This window comes from Cryptomeria japonica, chromosome 5 (assembly GCF_030272615.1).
Source record: "Cryptomeria japonica chromosome 5, Sugi_1.0, whole genome shotgun sequence".
NCBI lineage: Eukaryota > Viridiplantae > Streptophyta > Pinopsida > Cupressales > Cupressaceae > Cryptomeria > Cryptomeria japonica.
The window spans coordinates 522,926,772-522,947,604 of record NC_081409.1 but is presented as its reverse complement, the minus strand read 5'-3'; the positions used below and the strand labels follow the sequence as shown (position 1 = coordinate 522,947,604).

At 35.7% G+C, this 20,833-nt stretch overlaps 1 protein-coding gene across 1 annotated transcript in view; it reads left to right on the top strand.

The window, feature by feature from the left end:
* The first annotated feature begins 6,225 nt into the window (after window positions 1-6,225).
* The window catches only part of LOC131060940 (ATP-dependent Clp protease proteolytic subunit 4, chloroplastic), a 69,504-nt gene continuing 54,896 nt past the window's right edge, over window positions 6,226-20,833 (top strand). The window contains exon 1 of the mRNA XM_057994401.2: window positions 6,226-6,825. Within this exon, the coding sequence (XP_057850384.2) occupies window positions 6,422-6,825 (404 nt within the window). The 5' untranslated portion in view covers window positions 6,226-6,421. The remainder of the gene's footprint in view (window positions 6,826-20,833) is intronic.

Sequence of the window (20,833 nt, the reverse complement as noted above, 5' to 3'; positions counted from 1 at the left end):
TAATGGTTTTGGTAATCTGTGGCAATTGATTCACCCCCCCTCTCAGTTGTCTTCCGATTATTTGAACTGTCTAACAATTGGTATTAGAGATTTGGTCCTCTCTGCAGAAAGATTAACCGCTTGAGGAAGATCCTATGGTGACTAATAGTTCAAGTTCATCCAGTTCATCTGGAGCTATCTTTTGGAGAGATATTCCTAGGCTTGATGGAAAAAATTACACAGTATGGAAGATTTAGATGGAGACTCGTCTGAGATGTCTTGGCAAGGAAATTTGGGAGATCACATAGAATGGTGTCACACCTTATAATCCGACATCTGACAATCCTCCTTCGGCAAACCTGGATAAGAAGTTTGAGAATGATTGCAGAGCAAGAGAAGCCCTCTTATGTGCACTTTCTGATCAGCAAATAATGAGATTAATCGACAAATCATTTGGAAAGGCTATATGGGATAAGTTGAAGACTCTTAATGAAGGTGACCCTACAGTGAAGATTGCTAAACTTGATGGTTATCGGGTGAGATATGAAAACCTGAAGATGGAAGAAGATGAAAGGATTACTGCATTCATGGAAAGGGTAAATGAGATTGTTATGGGAATTCAATGTTGTGGTGGAACTCTGAGCGAAGATGAAATTGTTTCTAAAGTCTTGAGAGCCCTACCACCGGCTTACAAAATGAAGGCTACTGCTATTAATGAGTTGAGAAAAATGGCTAATACATTTGTCAATAAAGATACTTTGGTTGGGAAACTATCTTCTTTTGAGCTTGAAGAATTTGGACCTTCTAGAGCTATGAAGACTGAACCTAGTTTTTATGCATCTACATCTGCAACCGGTAAGAAAGATTGGAAAGATTTATATGCAAATGAATTAGAAGATATGAAGAGAGAAGATGATGAGTTTGAGTAACTTGAAGCACTATTTTCTAGAAGAGTACCTAAAGGACCGGTAAAGAATTGGCTATGGCATAAAAGGCTGTGTCATGTGAATTTTGATTGCATTGTGAAGATCAGTTCAACTAAGGTAGTTAGGGATATACCTAAGATTTTGAAGCCCTATAATCCGATATGTAAAGAATGTCAAATGGGTAAATAGGTTAGAACCTTTTTTAGGAGCATACAAGATAAATCAAATGATGTTCTTGATCTTATTCATACTAATTTGTGTCACCCTGCTAGAGTTAAAAGTTTTCAAGGTGATAGATATTTCATGCTAATCATTGATGATTATTCTAGAATGACGTGGGTTACTTTTTTGAGAGAAAAATATGAAGCATTTGAAAAGTTTAAAATCTTTAAGGCTAAAGTGGAAACTGAGACAGGATTGAAGATTAAATGTTTGAGGTCAGATCATGGTGGAGAATTCACATCCGGTGAGTTTAATAACTTTTGTGAGAAACATGGTATAAGAAGATAATTTTCTGCTCCTCAGACACCTCAACAGAATGGAGTTGAGGAAAGGAGGAACAAAACTATATTGGATGCTGCTAGAACAATGATGATGGAAGCTAGTCTACCTCATATCTACTGGAGAGAAGCAGTGAGCACAACGGTTTATACATTCAACAAAGTGCATATCAAAGGAGAAACCGGTAAGACACCTTATGAATTATGGTTTGACAATACACATACAGTTAAGTATTTCAGAATCTTTGGTAGTAAATGTTAAATCAGGAGAGATGATATCATTGGAAAATTTGATCCTAGATGTAACAAAGGCTTATTTCTTGGTTATTATAATGAAAGCAAAGCATATAGATGTTATAACAAGATATTGTAGAGAATTGTGGAGAGTGCTAATGTCGTAGTAGATGAGATAAACATAAGTCAAATCAGAGTTTATGAGAAGGAACCGACATTGGAAATGATTATATTTGAACCGGTAGCACCTTTACCGAAACAGAGTGTTGAACCAGTTACTCCGACAGTATCAGAGAACTCTACAGTAACTGAAGATCAGGGAAGAGGAACAAAGAGTCAGAGGACTCCTAGGTATGTGAGATTGAATCATTCAGAAGATCAGATCATTGGGGATAAGAACAATGGAGTAATGACAAGAAGAAGACTGACAACTAATGAGGTATGCTTAATTTCACAAGTTGAACCAGTATCAGTAATTGAGGCATGTAAATATGAATATTGGTTGAAAGCTATGGAAAAAGAATTAGATCAGATTACGAAAAATAACACATGGACTTTGGTTCCCTGTCCTAAAAATAAGAATGTTATTGAAACTAAATGGGTTTTTAGGAGTAAATTGAATGAGGATGGTCAAGTTATAAGAAATAAGGCTAGATTGGTTTGTAAAGGATATTCTTAGAAGGAAGGAATTGATTATGGAGAGACTTTTGCACCGGTAGCTAGGATTGAAGCTGTAAGATTATTTCTTGCCTATGCTACTCATAAGAACTACACATTTTATCAGATGAATGTTAAATGTGCATTTTTGAATGGGGATCTTGATGAGGAAGTTTATATTGAGCAACCTGATGGTTTTTCACTATCAGATGATACAAACATGGTTTGCAGGTTAAGGAAAGCTTTATATGGATTGAAACAAGCACCTAGAGCTTGGTATGTAAGGTTGGATAAATATGTTTTTAAGCTTGGCTTTACTAAGAGTAGTTTTGACAGTAATTTATATTATAAGATCACTGATGATGATATACTAATTATTGAACTATTTGTTGATGACATTATTTTTGGAGGTGAAGATAAGTTATGCATAGAATTTTCTAAGAATATGGAGAAAGAATTTGAGATGTCTATGACTGGAGAAATGAATTTTTTCTTAGGTTTGCAGATTACTCAGACTGATAAAGGTATTTTCATCTGTCAAACTAAGTATGCTAAGGAATTGTTGAAGAAATTTGGTATGGGAGATTCTAAACCAGTAATTACTCCTATGGTTACAAATGAGAAATTGACAAGGAAAGATGTTTTTGCACTAGTAAATCCTACAAGATACAAATCTAAGATTGGAGGTTTGCTTTATTTGACTTAGACTAGGCCTGACATAATGAATGTTGTTTGTATTGTTTCAGGATTTCAAAATGATCCTAGAGAGAATCATGAGAGTGTGATGAAAAGGATTTTTAGATACTTGCAAGGTACATCAAAATATGGTTTGTGGTACCCTAAGGATGATAAATTTACTTTATGTGCATATACAGATGCTGATTGGGCTGGAGATGTTGATGACCAGAAAAGTACTTCCGGTGGAGCTTTCTTTCTTGGAAAGAAGTTGGTTTCATGGATCAACAAGAAACAATCATGTACTTCTTTATCTACTGCTAAAGTTGTGTATGTTGTTGCTGCTACTAATTGTACACAAGTTTTATGGATGAAGCAAATGTTGAAGGATATAAAGGTGGATTGTGATGGACCAATAATTATTCACTGTGATAACTTTGCTGCTATTGATATATCAAAGAATCTGGTATTTCATTCTAAGACAAAGCACATATCTATCAAGTACAACTTTTTGAAAGAAAAGGTGGAAGCAAATGAAGTTAGACTGGTTTATGTGAACACAAAAGAGCATATTGTAGATATTTTCACTAAACTTTTGCCTAAAAAATCATTTGAGTACCTGAGAGACGGATTGGGGGTTTTCGCCCCTCTGGTAGAGACTTGATTGATGCGGTTTGGCATCAGTCTGGTATGCATTATCAGAGACACTATTCATTCCGACACTGATGTGGGGATGCTACTGCTCAGAGGGAGTAGTCAACTTTGTGATTCAGTGGTTTTGTGCTTTGATATTTTTGTCAGATTTCTGGCATTGATGTCAAAGGAGGAGGTATATTAATGTGAAAAAGAAAACTTAAGGAGTTGTATACATCAGAGGGAGAGATATATGTATAATTCATAGCTTTACAAAAATATTATTCATAGGGGGAGTTTGGTCTTTGTTTCAGAATTTCACTGCTATATCTTTGAGTGGGAGATTGTTGGTTGTCTTCCATTGGGGGAGACTTGTTTGACATTTCTTGGTACTTAGATGTTTTTCACATCTAGTGTTGCCATCAATGCCAAAGAGGGAGATTGTTGGCCATTTGGAGAAATTGATTATGTGTTGCATTGATGCTAACACTAGCTGTTTGGATGCTTTATTGACACCCTTCTGGTCCCAGTAGGATAAGTGGTTTCTAGTTGGTTTGGATCCGACATGATCCGGTAGGCTCCGGTATGATTGTTATGGATTTGGCTTATTAATGATACACATGTTCAGTTGGTTTTGGTCTGGTGATCGGATGCTATCCTGTTTGCTTAGAAGCTTGGCTTCTGGTTCCGAAAAGGGTTTCACCGGTAGAGCTTTTGATGAAGATCTTTGATGACATGCATAAGTGGTGTTGGTGCAATTTCTGGTGGAGTTTCAGGGTGCTGATGTGATTATGTTCGAGACTTGGCGGATGGAGATCATTGCTGTAGCATGTGGACCTATACTAGGTCCCAGTTGATCTAGGTTATGGACCGACCTAATGCAACGCGTGGATTGGACCTCTCGATGTGTTTCCAGGATGTCTTATGTGTTGGATATTATTTGTTTGGTCTAAGGCCGACATGTTTTGTAATTATGTAATTGGTTTATTGTCTGGTGGCCGACCTGATTGTTTATGGTCGAGGGCTTGTATATATAGATGTAAGATCTCATTGTAGATCATGATATATGGTAGAGATATAGGAATGGAAATGGGGATGTAATGTGCGAGTAATGTAATATCATTCAGGCAAAGGATTTGGTCGATCATTAGAGATCGAATTGGGTTTATGTAAGAGGACTTAGTCCTCTGGTATTGAGCTTAATCAGAACTGTATTCAGGCATAAGAGATGCTATCTTTTGCAGAACAACACTTCTCCGGATTGTAGTATGGATTTCTATGTAGTCAATAAGATTCCTTTTGTGATGAGAACTACGCTCTAGGTTGTTGTCCTTCCTGCAAGTGCAGGCCCATCAATTGTAATACACATACTTATTGCAGAAGTATTATCTAATTGTGGGTAGGCTTCCCACCGTGGTTTTTCTCTTTACCGGGTTTTCATGTATAAATCTTGGTGTCATGTGGATGGTATTTATTCCGTGATTATTGTTTATGCTTAATTCGTTTAACTGCTATTCTGGTATTAATGTTTTGGCTTCCAATATTAAAGTTTTAATTTCTAATGGTTTCAGTAATCTGTAACAACTGATTCACCCCCCCTCTCAGTTGTCTTCCGGTTATTTGAACTATCTAACAGTACATAGATCTTTAACTGGATTTGCTGTTAAGTTGTCATTCGAGCTTAATCTTAGATTTGATCTAATGCATTTGGAGATGCAATTTTTTTCAGTTCAACCTTTTCTATTGTAGTGAGCCGTCTTTTGTATCTTTGCAGTGAGCAGTCCGACAGTGAGCTGTTTTTGTAATCTGACAGTGAGCCACCATTTCTTTGTAAACACCATATAACTAGTTTAATTCTCCTGAGAGTTAACACTCTCCGTGGTTTTTCTCATTTGGGTTTTCCATGTATAAAATTTGGTGTTTCTCTTGTGGTTGTGTTCTTCATGTTTATTCTACATTTGTTAAGTATGTTTGATGAAATTTGATATTTCAGTCAAAGATTAAAGTTTGGCAAAAGTTTTTATATTTGTGGGAATACCAATTCACCCCCCCTCTGAGTATTTCGATCTTTTCAACCTAGTCAACAAAATGTAATCAATTTGAAACTAAAAATTTTCCCAAGTAGTTGCAAAAAATCAATAGAAGCACAATAAAAACCAAATTGAACTAAAAAACAAAACTTGCCATATTTTTGATTGATGTAGGATTGCTTGTAAATCTAGATACTCCTGCATCACTTAAGAACATAATAACAACCCTTCCAAATTATTTCTAAATACCACCAATCTTCATATATGAAAAAGTAGTAGAATAGATAAAAAATTAATTAATCAAATTACATAATAAAAATACATATTACACATTATTAAATCTAGACTTAGAAATTGAATTTGCAACTACAAACTTGACCTAATAAAATTGATCGTAAACAAAAACACAAAAAATGGGAAAAAGAAAAAAAAAAAAAATCTTCATTTTTTCTTAAACGTACATACTTTACATTCTATAATCCTAAACAAAACTAAAACTGAAAACCCCCATCTTCTTTCAGATTTACTTTTGTAATTTAACATTGAATTTTAGAATAAACCCAAATTATCATATTAAATTTAAACTATCCATGCTTACTTGCACGCATCTTATTGGTTTAGGGAAAGGTTATTTTCCTTAACATATTTTCAGCTGTAAATCAATTTCCAAATAAACAAACTCGAAAAATAATTCAGGTTAAGAAGCCTGCTCACCTGAACAACATCTCAAGAAGCTTAAAGCTGTTGAAGGAACAGGTTTTAAGGGAGAGAAACCTCGAAGTAGAGGATGGGGTCCCTGGGCTCTTGTTCTTCTGCCTTCCTTATCCACCCCAAAGCCAAAAGCTGTGGCTATAGTCCACCCAGAGGCGTGCATCTTAGGCCACAGAAGAATAATGATGTTTCCACCCGCCTAGCGTTAGGAAAGAGACAGATGCTCAAGGTGGGATGCTCTTTCTCTTCCTTTTCCTATCGAGGGAGCGGTGTCGTAGCAGAGCAGGGCGTCGTACCGGCACAGAGGTCAGGAGAAGGAGATGTGATGGGTTCGCTGTTGAAGGATAGAACAGTGTTGTTGGGCAACGACATGGATGATTTTGTGGCAGATGCCATTGTTAGCCAGTTGCTTCTATTGGACGCCAAAAGCCCAAATAAGGACATCAGGCTTTTCATCAATTGCGGTGGTGGCTCATATAGGTATGTTTACTTTGTGGCAGATGCCATTGCCATATTCCTTCAGAATGGAGAGCTGCCTTTTGTTTAATTTACGTACTATTTTATTTAATAATAGCCGTCATTAATTAATCTCGGTCGGCCCCCTTGCTTGGCATTTTAATTCGTTTTGATTCAAGTTGGCCTCTTTATTCAATCGTTGTCCTCCTTTTCCTGAATCGGCCCTATCTTTCATTAAATTTCATCGCCTAAGTTTATTATTTATAATTGTTTGCGACCAGGTTCGATTAAGGCCGTGACTGCTTAGGCGGGGGCATGACACATACACTCTGCCTTTGTAATGTCTAGTGCCGCTGAAGTCAGCTTCCTACTGAATCAATTTACCATTCTTGAATCAATTTACCTTGAGGTGCTCTTTCTATTTGTTGCACTACCTGCCCAATTAGAGTTTGTATGCTCCTCTTCACTTCACCATCTCCAAGATATCTCAGACCATACTCCATGTGCGCTTATTTGAGCACATGTTTTTCTGCTACCCAATTCTCTTGCCTGGGCTCCACCATGAACTGACTGAAGGTGTTCATTGCAAAACGTATGCCTAGTCTAGTGTTGACCAATTACATTAATGAACTTATCAATTTCTTGTACAACGTGGTTTCAATCACCTCCGAATCTGAAGATGTTACACGCTTTAGATTAGTGATTACAGGTGTGGCCATAGGTCTACAATCCTCCGTCCGAAATTGTTTCAGGATCTCAGTTGCATACATACCCTACCCAAGGAAAATCTCTCTTGGCCTACCAAATTTTAACCCCAAAAAGTAATGCATTAGGCCAGTGTTCTTAATCCCAAACTCAGCAGATAAATGTGCTTTGCACCTTGCAATGAGATGCTTTGCATCTATAATGAACAAATCATCTATGTGAAGTATCAAATTAAGGAGATCAGTCCTATCAAATTAAGGAGATTAGTCCTAACAAATTAATAAAGATTAGAATCTGCTTCAATTTTTGTAAAGCTTATACTAGTAGACATACATTTATCCTTGAATACCATACCTTGGGTGCATGTTGGGGTCCATACAAGGCTTTTCTAAGCCTTCAAACATGGGATTCCTTCCCATTCACCTTAAAGCCTTAGGTTGCTCTATATACACTTCTATAATGAGACCATTAAGAAAATCTCTCATAACATCCATCTAATTTATTTTCTAGCCCATCACTGAAACTAAAGACATAATTGTTCTAATGGATGTATATTTGGTGAATGGAGCAAAAGTCTCCACAAAGTTCACTCCTTCCTTTTGAGCGAACCCTCTTGCCACAACCTCGCTTTGTTCTTCTCATTATTGCCACCTGTTACATGCTTGATTTTGTAGTGCCATGTGGAACTCACGAGTCACAACCGAGTTCCCTTCCAGTCTTGCTTCATGCCCTGCACATTGTTTGTCATAATGGAGGTGTACTCTACCATGGCATCTCACCAAATCCATTGATCTATAGCTTCTTGGAAGTTAGAAGGCTCTAAATCATTGACGCTACTCATCAATGTTGCTAGAATCTGTTTACCTTGTAACCTGTAAGGATTGCATTCTCTGACCCCTATAACCTGTGCTAGACTCTTTTGACCTGATAAGAACTTGCGAATCCTTAAATTAAGCTGCATAGTCCCTATCCTCCATCATCAAAACTGAAATCAAATTCTTCTTTAGATTGGGAATAAACAAAACATCATCAAAGTCTATAGAAATTCTTGATTATAGTACTAACTCCTCCTATTAGATACTTGGCATCATCACTAGGCTTAAATTGAACACCATAATTATGTTCCTTGAAATCAGCAAAATATTGCTGGGCTTTGTCATTTGCTTAGAGGGAGCTGGCAGAAAGATAAAAAACCATTGATAGCTCTTTCTCAAATTTGGCAACAAACTTTATCATTTGTGTTTCTGGAGAGGCTGCTACCTCCTCCTATTGCTTTCAGTCATTTTTCTTCTTGTCTGGACACTGTGATGCATAATGACCAAACATATGACAACTGCAACACTTGATTTTACTTAAGTCCTTCCGTGTTGTGAGGATCCTTCCTCATCCTTTCCCTTACCTATGATGTTTGACTCCATTCTTGTTTCAAAACCCTAGTTTATGTATTGTAAACCCTAGTTCTTTTGCAAAAACTGGTAATTCTTGATTTTTAAATAATCATCTAAAATAGACCCTAGTTTTTTTTTTCAAACTGTAACTCACTAGTTCAAACCTTGGCTGCAACAAACCCTAGCTGTGTTTTTGCCCTAGCCGCTGCTACAAATTTTTGCAAAAATGACTTACAAAAACTGCCCTAGTTGCAATTCAATAAACTTGGTCACACTTTGTTGTACAACCCTTGTTGGTTTGAGAAACCCTACAATTTAAAAAAATGTAAGAAAAAACAATATTCCATTGCGGATTCAACCTCTGCCCTTAGCGACCATTTCAAAAACCCTGGCTGTTGCAAAATTTCTGCAGAAATGATGTAACTTTTACAAAAACATGGCTTGCGATTGATCTTTTATCTATGATTTAAAACCTCACGATTTGTAGCACGATTTTGGGTGGAAAAGAAACCTTTCCCAACACAATAATCACCTTGTGATTTCCTCTAAACTTGCAATTCATTAAAAAAACCCATCATTCTTCATCCTTTGTTTGGCCGCATGGTTTCACAAGGAAATCTCATACAATTTCCCTCCAGCCTTGGTCATGATTTCCATCCATAAAAAATGTTCACAATTTTAAATAATATCCTTGAAATTTCTTCTTCAGGTTGTGTGATTTTATCTCTGCCTTTTGGGCTCTGATACTATGAATAATATTCAAAAAACCTTGTAATTATGTCCAAATGTTAAATAACATTGCATAAATCACACAATAATGAAAACTTAAAAATGTAGAAACATGCACAGATAATTAAACCTTGGAATCTTTTTCTCGTTCCTTCAAAAAGCTTACAGGGAAAATTCCACAATGTTGAAGTTATATAGATGCGAGAGAGCCTTCCTCTTGCATTGGTAATTTATTTCATATCCATTTTTATTCAGCGTGGCTAGCTCCTTTGTAACCGTCCTTCCAGCATGGCAAGCGTGGCTTGTTCTTTCGTCTTCCTTCCTCTTGTTGTCGGTGAAGTTCATTGTTTTCTATCTGGATCGCTGTCGGTGTATGACTTGTCTTCTTCCATTCGTACTTGTCTCTTCATCTGCCTTCTTCATGAGTTATGACGGATGTGTTACCATTTTCTTTTGGCGCAGATGTCTTTTGTCTTTCCGCGACAGCTATATGTTTAGATGTTCCAAAAGATATGATGTTCGCTTCAGAATTATTATTTATTCTTATTGATGCACTCTCAGATTCTACTACTGTGATATTTGTTTTGTATTGGGCAGGTTGCCAGAGTTTGATAGATAGTCGTTTGTGTGCTTCATCTCATTGTCATCGTGATACTTTTCAGTATTATTTTTATATCCGAATTCTTAGAATTTCAGTATTCATTGTTTTATGAAGAACAATTGATATGTGTAATCATTATGTTTTGAGAAGAGGAGTATATCAATAGTTATTATTGTGTCAAGGAGTTGTATCTGATAAGAAAGCGATTCAGACTTGGGATTGTCAATTGAAGCTTTCAATATTTGTATTGATCATTTGAAGTTTTCAATAAAGGAATTATTTTTGCGGGCTGGGTTTTTTACTCTCAAGTGGAGGGTTTTCCCAGGATAATTTGTTGTGTATCTTGTTCTCTTAAGTTTTCTTAGTTTCTATTATCTGAGTTTGTAGCTTTCTGGTTCTATTTTAACATGGTATCAGAGCGGGTATAAAGAAAAGATCCAGAATCAAATTGCTTAGTTTTGAAATTTTCTTTATTTGGAGCTTTAGTTTGTTTATTTCAAGTTTTTCCATCATGGTGAATGGACTCAAAGTTGAAGATAGATTGGATGGTGCAGCCAATTGGATGGTGCAGCCAATTGCACTCCATGGAAATTCAGGATTCTTATTGTGCTAGAAGAGAATGATCTTCTTAACTATGTGAAATCTGTTGTAGATGAACCTTTAGATGACATCGAGAAAGCTCAATGGAGGAAGAATAATCTCGTGGCTAAAAAGATTCTAATTGATTTTGTTGAGGATCATCTTGTACCTGTTATATCCAAGTTGAATTCAGCCAAAGAAATGTTCGACTGCCTTCAAAGCTTGTATGAATTCAACAGTACTAGTAGAGCTCTAGCATTGAGATGTCAACTCCTTCATATCAAAATGGCTAGAGGTGAATCTGTTGTTTCTTTCTTTATGAAGATTACAGAATTGAAGGATCAATTCAATGCTATTGGAGATTCTATTGAGGATAAAGACATGGTTATGCTGGCCATGAATGGCCTTCCTCACTCTTGGGAATCTTTCATTCAAGGTATTAGTGGAAGAAATGAGTTACCCAAGTTTGATCGTTTGAGAGTTGATTGCATTCAAGAGGAATGCAGATTGGAGGCAAGAGGAATTGGTCGTAAGTCTCATCATGAAGAAGATCATGTTCTTGTTGCCCATACGTCTAAAAGAAAAGGAAGGAAAGGGAACTTCAAAAAGTACAGAGATAGAAATTCTGATTCAGCTCCTGAATCTAAGAGAAGAAAGGACCTCTCTAGAGTGCAATGCTTTAGATGTGATAAGTTTGGTCACTTGCTAGAGAATGTCCTTCTAGACCCAAACCTCAAGCTGCAACAACTAATGCTGAAAATGTTTCTCCTCATAGAGAGTCTAGTGAAAATTCAGAGGGGTTCTTATTTATTTCTGCTCTCTCCAGTAATATTCCTACTGACAGTGATACATGGCTTATTGATAGTGGAGCCTCCCACCATATTATTGGTTATCGTGAACACCTCTCTAACTTGAAGGAAAAAAATTCTCATCTTCAAGTTATCATTGGTGATGATGCATGTTATTCCGTGAAGGGAGTTGGTTCAACTTCTTTTCAGTTGGATTCTGGTATTCATCTTCTTTTGAGCAACGTTCTCTTTGTTCCTGGTATTAAGAGGAATCTGATTTCTATTTCAGCATTAGAAGACAAGGGTTATCATGTTGCTTTTGTTGATGAAAAAGTTCTTGCTTGGAAGAAGAACACTAGCATTTAGTTAGCTCATGAGAGTGGTGTTTGACATGACAGTCCTTACAAGCTTTCAACTCGTCCTATTCAAGCATTAGCTCATGATTCTTCAAGCTCAAGTGAGCTGTGGCATAAAAGATTTGGTCACCTAAATTTCAGGACTTTGTCTTCAATGGAGAAGGTAGTTGTTGGTCTTCCAAAGCTGAATCAAAACCGTGAAGGTGTTTGCAAGGGATGTGCTCTAGGTAAGAATGTTAAGAGCAAAGAAGCATTAATCGTTTGGGGAATTAATCGGCAAAACAAAAGTATAAGATTTTTTGAAAAAATCGGGAATTAATCAGGAAAAAATCGTCAAAAAATCGGATTAAAAAAAAGTAAAAAATTATAGAAAAGAGATAGAATACTTTCTTTTTAAATTTAAGGGCATTTCCATAGCACAAAGATGTAGGTAGGTTGCCGAATTGGAATCAAAATCGGGGTAAGTGGGTACAATACATCGGTATGTCAAATTTTTTTGGAGGAACTCGGTATGTTTGGTACATTTGTACAAAAAACATATTAAAAAATAAATATATTTTTAAAATTAAATATAGTATAAATAAAATATATATTAATTATATATTAAAAATGATATAATATACATTATAAATTTAAAATAAATATTATTATATTTACATTTATTAATTGTCTATAAAGATACGAATTTTTAATTTATAATTTTAAATTATTTATATTTCTAATTTACAATTTTATTAAATTATATAATTATTCTATATAGTTTAATAAATGACACACTAATATAATATATAATAATTTTAATTTACAAATTATTTTATATATATTAATTATATATTAAAAATTAAATAATATACAATGTACATTATAAATTAAAAATAAATATTATTATATTTACATTTATTAATGGTCTATAAAGATGCTAAGTTTTAATTTATAATTTTTAAACTATTTATATTTCTAATTTACAATTTTATTAAATTATATAATTATTCTATATAGTTTAATAAATGACACACTAATATAATATATAATAATTTCAATTTACAAATTATTTTATATATATTAATTATATATTAAAAATTAAATAATATTCATTATAAATTAAAAATAAATATTATTATATTTACATTTATTAATGGTCTATAAAGATATGAATTTTTAATTTATAATTTTTAAATTATTTATATTTCTAATTAACAATTTTATTAAATTATATAATTATTCTATATAGTTTAATAAATGACACACTAATATAATGTATAATAATTCTAATTTGCAAATTATTTTATAATGTTAATTATTAATTTTTTTTTAATTATATATTAAACATATAGTAAATAATAATATAAATGAATTTAAGGATTCTCGCTTATAATTTTTTTTATAAATACTTATATAAAGTTTATAATCCCCCAAATTAGATGTCATAGTTTTTAATTCAGGGTTCAGATTTTAATTTAAAGTTCTCAATAATATAAAGTTACCAAAAATAAAGAAACGACAGAAAGCTTATTCTTGTATTTCTCAAGCTTTATCAGTTGCAGAAACGTTATTTCCGAACTTTTATTTATAATTCCCAGGTGAAACAACGAGACAAGATGAGGCTCTTATTCAAAATGCAAACAAAAATATTTAAGGTTTCAATTTTCAGCGATACAGAAAGTCATTAAGGTTTTGTAGAGGTCAAAACGTCCGACAAAAAATAAAGGACAAAAATTTCGAACCCTGACTGATTCCATGCAAACTATACCTAGAATTGGTCTATTTTCATAGGTGATTTTTAGGGTTTATGTCATTTTTTTAGCCGAGCAGATATTTCGCAATTTTTAAACACGATTTAAACACGATTTTGCAGAGTTCTATCCGCAATTAATCGGCCAAAGTCGTTGACTAATAGTCAACGACTTTTTGGCCCGACTTTGGGGAAAAAATCGGCATTTCTGATGATTCGCGATTATTCACGATTAATAGCGGCTCAATGCCGACTTTTGCTTCTTTGGTTAAGAGTACTTTTCATAGTAGTGAAAATAGAGCAAAGGATATTCTAGAGTTAATTCACTCTTGTGTGGCCCTATGTCAGTTGCTTCCCTTAGTGGTTTTTGGTATTATGTTACCTTCATTGATGATTTTTCTCGTAAGTGTTGGATTTATTTTCTTAAGTCTAAAGAATTTGATGAAGTGCTGTCTAGATTTAAAGAATTTAAAGCACTTGTTGAAAATTTATCTAACAAGAAGATAAAGGTTCTAAAATCTGATAATGGGGGAGAATATGTTTCTGGTTTATTTCATAACTTCTTTGTTGAAGCTGGGATTAAGAGGGAGTTCTGTGTCCCTTATAATCCTCAACAAAGCGGTGTAGTTGAAAGAAAGAACAAGACAATTGTTGAGGCAGCGAAGGCTATGATTCATGATCAAAGTCTTCAAACATTTTTATGGGTAGAGGCTTGCAGGACAGCAGTATACATTCAGAATTGTAGTCCTCATCAAATCCTAGACAACATGACTCTAGAAGAAGCTTTTCAGGTATCAAACTTGACATTAGTCATCTCAGGATTTTTGGATGTCCTGTCTATATTCATGTTCCAAAAGAGAAAAGAACTAAGTTAGAACCTTCAGGAAAGAAAGGCATCTTTGTTGGTTATTGTGAATTTTCAAAAGCATACATAATCTACATTCCAGGTCAAAACCAAATTGAAATCAGCAGGGATGTGTCTTTTGATGAAGATGTAACTTGCAAGAAATCCAAAGAGTCTAACATGGAATCTGATAGAGAAGACTTTGAGTCTCCTCAAGACATAGATATGGATGATCCGGATTCACCTTCAGAGATTCAGAGGGAGAATACAGATTTAGAAGACTCTGCTGAGCTTGTTGATCCAATTGTTTCTATAGATACTTCGGCAAGTCCCAATAATATTCCAACTAATAAGAAAAAACCATTGTGGGCTCGACACACTATGGAAGAGGCTGAAAAATATGTAGCCCCTCGTGGCACCTTTAGAGAGAGTAAAAGACCTCATAAGTTTGCAGGATATGTAGCTTTGATGAGTCATTTTATAGCATCAGAGCCTTCTAATTTTGAAGAAGCCTCAGATCAGCAAGTGTGGAAGGATGCCATTATGGAGGAGTATCAATCCATTATCAAAAATGATGTGTGGGATATTGTTCCTAGGCCCAAAGGTAAATCTGTTGTTTTCTCCAAGTGGCTGTTCAAAATTAAACATGCAGCTGATGGGAGTGTAGAAAAATATAAAGCTAGATTTGTAGCTAGAGGTTTTTCTCAAAAGGAAGGCATAGACTATGAAGAGACTTTTGCACCTCTAGCACGTTACACTTCTATCAAAACTATTATTGCTGTTGCAGCTGTTAAAGGGTGGAAATTGCATCAGATGGATGTAAAGACAACATTCTTGAATAGTGTAATTGAAGAAGAAGTTTTTATTGAGCAACCGGATGGATTTGTGATTCATGAGAAAGAATCACATGTATGCAGATTGAAAAAGGCCTTGTATGGCCTTAAGCAAGCCCCACGTGCTTGGTATGAAAGAATTGATCGGTATTTGTTGAGCTTGGGTTTTCTCAAAAATGATGCAGATCCAAATATCTATTTCAAGGTAATTGATGATAAAGCCTCAATTTTAGTTCTATATGTTGATGATTTATTTCTTACTGGAGAGGATGATCTCATTGCTAGATGCAAGAAAGAGTTAACTTCTAAATTCGAGATGAAAGATCTTGGTTTGATGGATTATTTTCTTGGTTTAGAAGTGTGGCAAAGACCAAATGAAGTCATATTGAGTCAAGGGAAATATGCCATTGACATATTGAAAAGATTTGGTATGTTAGATTGCAAGTCTATGGCAACTCCCGTGGAAGCAAATATGAAAAAGTTACATGAAGTTGCAGCTAGTTCAGATTTAGTTGATCCTACTATGTATAGGCAATTGATTGGATCTTTGATGTATTTAGTCAATACAAGGCCTGACATATGCTATGCTGTTAACACTCTCAGTCAGTTTATGAGTGAGCCTAGACAGATTCATTTTGTTGCAGCTAAACATATATTGAGATATGTACGTGGTACAATGGGATATGGTCTAAAATATACTTCTTGTGGAGGTCTGAAATTGCAAGGTTTTTCTGATTCAGACTGGGCAGGATGTGCACCTTACAGGAAGAGCACTTCTAGTTGTTGTTTTAGCTTAGGTTCAGCTATGATTTCCTGGTGCAACAGGAAGCAATCATGTGTGGCCCAAAGTACAACAGAAACTGAATATGTTGCAGCTGCTACAATAGCTAAAGAGGCAGTGTGGCTTTGTAAACTGCTTGCAGATTGCTTGTAGGATTGTTTGGACAACCTTTGGAACCTACAGTAATTCATTGTGATAACCAAAGCTGTGTGAAGCTTTCGGTTAACCCTGTTTTTCATGATAGAACCAAGCATGTGGAAATAAAATATCATTACTTGAGAGATATGGTTCAAAGGAAAGCAGTGGAGCTCAAATACATTTGCACATAAGAGCAAACAACAAACATTCTTACCAAGCCACTTCCTAGAGTGAAGTTTTGTTATTTTTGAGATAACTTTGGTATTGTAGAGAATGATGCTCTTGCTGAGAGAGAATCTCAACTTCAATGAATTTTTATATGTTGTTAATGAGTTCTTCTCTGCGAGAGAAGTTCGAGGTGAAATCCCTTGTTAATGAGTTCTTCTCTGCGAGAGAAGTTCGAGGTGAAATCCCTTGTTTCACCCTCTAGGAGTAGCTATGGTGGATCCACCCTCTGGGAGTAGCCATGGTGGAAGTCATGTGTGTGACTCTATGACTCTATTTTCTGTTTTCTGATTCACCCTCTAGAAGTAGCTATGGTGAATATTGTTATGCTGAGATAACATTTTTATTTGAGAAAATCCGTGATGAGTTTTTGTTGACATCTTCTGGGTTGCAGTTATGTGTACTTGTCATGTGATGACATATTGAAGATCCCTCTCTTGCTAAGAGGGAGTGTTGAAGTTATATAGCTGCGAGAGAGCCTTCCTCTTGCGTTGGTAATTTATTTCATATCCGTTTTTATTCAGCGTGGCTAGCTCCTTCGTAACCGTCCTTCCAACATGGCAAGCGTGGCTTGTTCTTTCGTCTTCCTTCCTCTTGTTGTCGGTGAAGTTCATTGTTTTCTATCTGGATCGCTGTCGGTGTATCGTCTGCCTTCTTCCGTTCGTACTTGTCTCTTCGTCTGCCTTCTTCATGAGTTATGACGGATGTGTTACCGTTTTCTTTTGGCGCACATGTCTTTTGTCTTTCCGCGATAGCTATACGTTTGGACATTCCAAAAGATATGATGTTCGCTTCAGAATTATTATTTATTCTTATTGATGCACTCTCAGATTCCACTACTGTGATATTTGTTTTGTATTGGGCAGGTTGCCAGAGTTTGATAGATAGTCGTTTGTGTGCTTCATCTCATTGTCATCGTGATACTTTTCAGTATTATTTTTATATCCGAATTCTTAGAATTTCAGTATTCATTGTTTTATGAAGAACAATTGATATGTGTAATCATTATGTTTTGAGAAGAGGAGTATATCAATAGTTATTATTGTGTCAAGGAGTTGTATCTGATAAGAAAGCGATTCAGACTTGGGATAGTCAATTGAAGCTTTCAATATTTGTATTGATCATCTGAAGTTTTCAGTAAAGGAATTATTTTTGTGGGCTGGGTTTTTCACTCTCAAGTGGAGGGTTTTCCCAGGATAATTTGTTGTGTATCTTGTTCTCTTATGTTTTCTTAGTTTCTGTTATCTGAGTTTGTAGCTTTTTGGTTCTATTTTAACACACAATTGATACAGCTCACAACTACACATAAATCAACAACATGAACTATGCTATTGTATAGTTTTCCAATCATTCAAAAAACTTAGTCTTTCGTTCTTTTGAAAGACCCTCTATATATTAAAATTCTATCTTGCTCCTATCTTTATACTAATTCAGCTAAATCTAATCTTCTAAAAATCAGCTTTAATTACAACACCCTTATTACTTATAAGGCTGAGGTGGAAGATAAGTCTAAATTATTTATTTATTTTACTCTAAAGGTATCCCTGTGACCCATCCTAGCACCCAACCTGCCTTAGATTGGGCTTACAAACTGCCAAGTTGGGGCCAAGAAGGGGCGAGCTGAGGCGAGACTAGTCCTCTAGGGATTTGTTGTGACCTTTTCACACATCGCCCCATTGCAAATGGGGACCCCTCTTTTGCTAGTAGTTGTAGGTCTTAGGTAGTCTAGCAATGGTTAGGTCTCTCTTTTGATAGATTGAGGTCATCATGACTCTCAATGGTTAGGTGGTAAGAGGAAGACGAAATGATCACCAAGCGATTCTTCACGACACAACCTTTAGGTTAGGACTTAGGTATGAGCCTTAGTTGATCAAGAAGTTGGACGCCCTTAGTTTGGGATGTAGAGATGATGGTCAATCCAAGGTGAGGCAATTAATCAAGATGATTCAAGGCCTAAGTGATTGAAGAGAAAGAAAACACCAAGGCAACTTCATGAATGAGTTATCCAACAATTGGTGGAATCAACAAGCAAAGGTGGTTGAGGTCATCTATCGTCGATTCACCAAGATCCATGATCTTGAGGGACTTGGTGAAGATGCTGAATGGAAGCAATAATGAATGAAGTTACCCCTCTTTGAATTCTTAAAGTTGAAAGGAAAAGCAATGAACGATCAACTTAGTCAAAAGATGAAGAAATCAACTTGAAAGCGAAGGTCAATGAGTCTATCCTTGGGTCATGAAAATCCATGACGCGTGGAAATCCATGACGCGTGGAAATCCATGACGTGTGGAAATCCATGACTCATGGAAATCATGGCTTGTGGAAATCCACGACCTACCTAAATCCATGATTTTAGGGTCATGGTTGGCAGTGAAGAAATCAACAATACATTGAAGGTGAAATAAAAGATCAACTAAGTGCTTGAAGGTGGCGAGTTTGGACGATGGATAAGATCATCCCTCACTCTCTAAAACCCAAGAACAAAGAAAATCCACGACTTAAGAGTCTTTGGAGGTGATAAAGGATGAAACTTGTGCTACCTTCGAGCTTTGATGAACGATTTTGAGAGAGACTTGAAGGTAATTGAATGAAGAATCCTTGACGCTTAGGTGAAAACAAGGACTAATCCACGACTTTGAGAATAAAGTCAACCTTGTTATGCCTTGTGTGAATCAGCAAACATGATAATGAAGGAGATTTATTGGTGAAATGCTTAAGTCCACGAACTTGGAAGAAGAGACTTTATCCATCGATGGCCAAAATCCATGCTCATGGAAAATCCACGTCCATGGAAAATCCACGTCCATGGAAAATCCATGACCAAAAGGTGAGCAAGCAATGAGGTAATTTGTGTTGGTGCCCAAGTCAAAGATAAGTCGGCATTTATATGACTGTTTTAATTCAAATTTAAAATAGAAAACAAGTCAGCCTTTTATGGGAAAATGAAAAGTTGCAAATCTTAAAATGACAAGTCGGCTTCTTTGGAACTTGAAATACCAAAGGTCACACCTCTAGGGGTAATGCCTATAAGGAGTTGATGATCATATCATTTGATCATCAACTCAAGCAACTTTATCCTCTGAACAGCAGCGATTTTAATTCTTCGTTTAGGCAGTGACTTCTTAGCAGCGAATTTCTTTCATAAGGTAGCAATTTCTTTCATACAGCAGTGATTTTTTTATTCTTCATAAGGCATTGATCTTCATCATTCAAGCAATAAATATCCTCCTTCAACCAACCAGCAGCAAGCCTGAAATTTCAAAAGAAAACGAATTCTGTAGCTTTAAGCAGCGATTTTGCATCAATCTTCCAGTGAACTTCTCCAAATTTGCAAATTTTCTGATTATCACAACAACCCCCAATTGGCATTCAAGTGAATTTTGCAACATTGAAGGGCAGATTTTGAATATCAGCATTGTTTTAAGTTTTAACCTTCATATCAGGTCTGAGTTTTAGCATTTTTTACCAGAATTAGGGCTGATTTTGTGCTAGTGCAATCACAGATCAGAATTACATAAGGGTTTTATATTCTAAGTTTCCTTCTGCATCATTTATTTTGAAACCATTTGATTGCTAATTTCTGTTCCTAATTGAAATTCATAGCATTTTATAATCATTTTAAGGTGAGTTTCAGTCATTAGGAGGGTTAGAGTTTGAAATTACAGCTAGGGTTTTAGCAATCGATTAGGGTTTCATTGATTTTTTTTCATGATAATTTTCAATCCTCTTCACTTTGACATTATTTCAAAACCCTAACATGAACGATTCTCATAGGCAAAACATGGCGGCCCCAAAGGCAGGAGTTTCAAGACAGCTCTCATCAAACAAGATTCGAAAGGAGTGCTACCAAAGTCAAGGATCACTTCACTATGGGCTAATGTTGGAGATACCAACTTAGGCAAGATCGACATTAGGAAGTTCCAAGGGCCTCTCTACAAGAGCAAACCCTTCGAAATATCAAAGAAGATAATTGAGAGCGGGATTGTGCAAGCAGCTGGTTTTCCTCCAGCTATCTAGTGCAATGAGTTGATAGTTGAATGCTCCAAACACGACAATGCCAACACAAGACAGATTGTAGCACCTGATTGCAAGGTCTTGGCATTCCTATTAGAAGCCACCATCATTGAGGCATTCAACGTACCCGATTATAAGGACATGGTATATAAGAACAAGGAGCACAAGCAATCTTTGATGATGATCTAGATAAGTGTTTAGGCATCATCAACAAGTATTGGATATCAAAGGCTAGATCTCATCCTTCCAAGATGCCCAACAAGCTTTAAATAATCGACTTCAAGGAGGAATACAGTGACTTGATCACCTTACTCAATT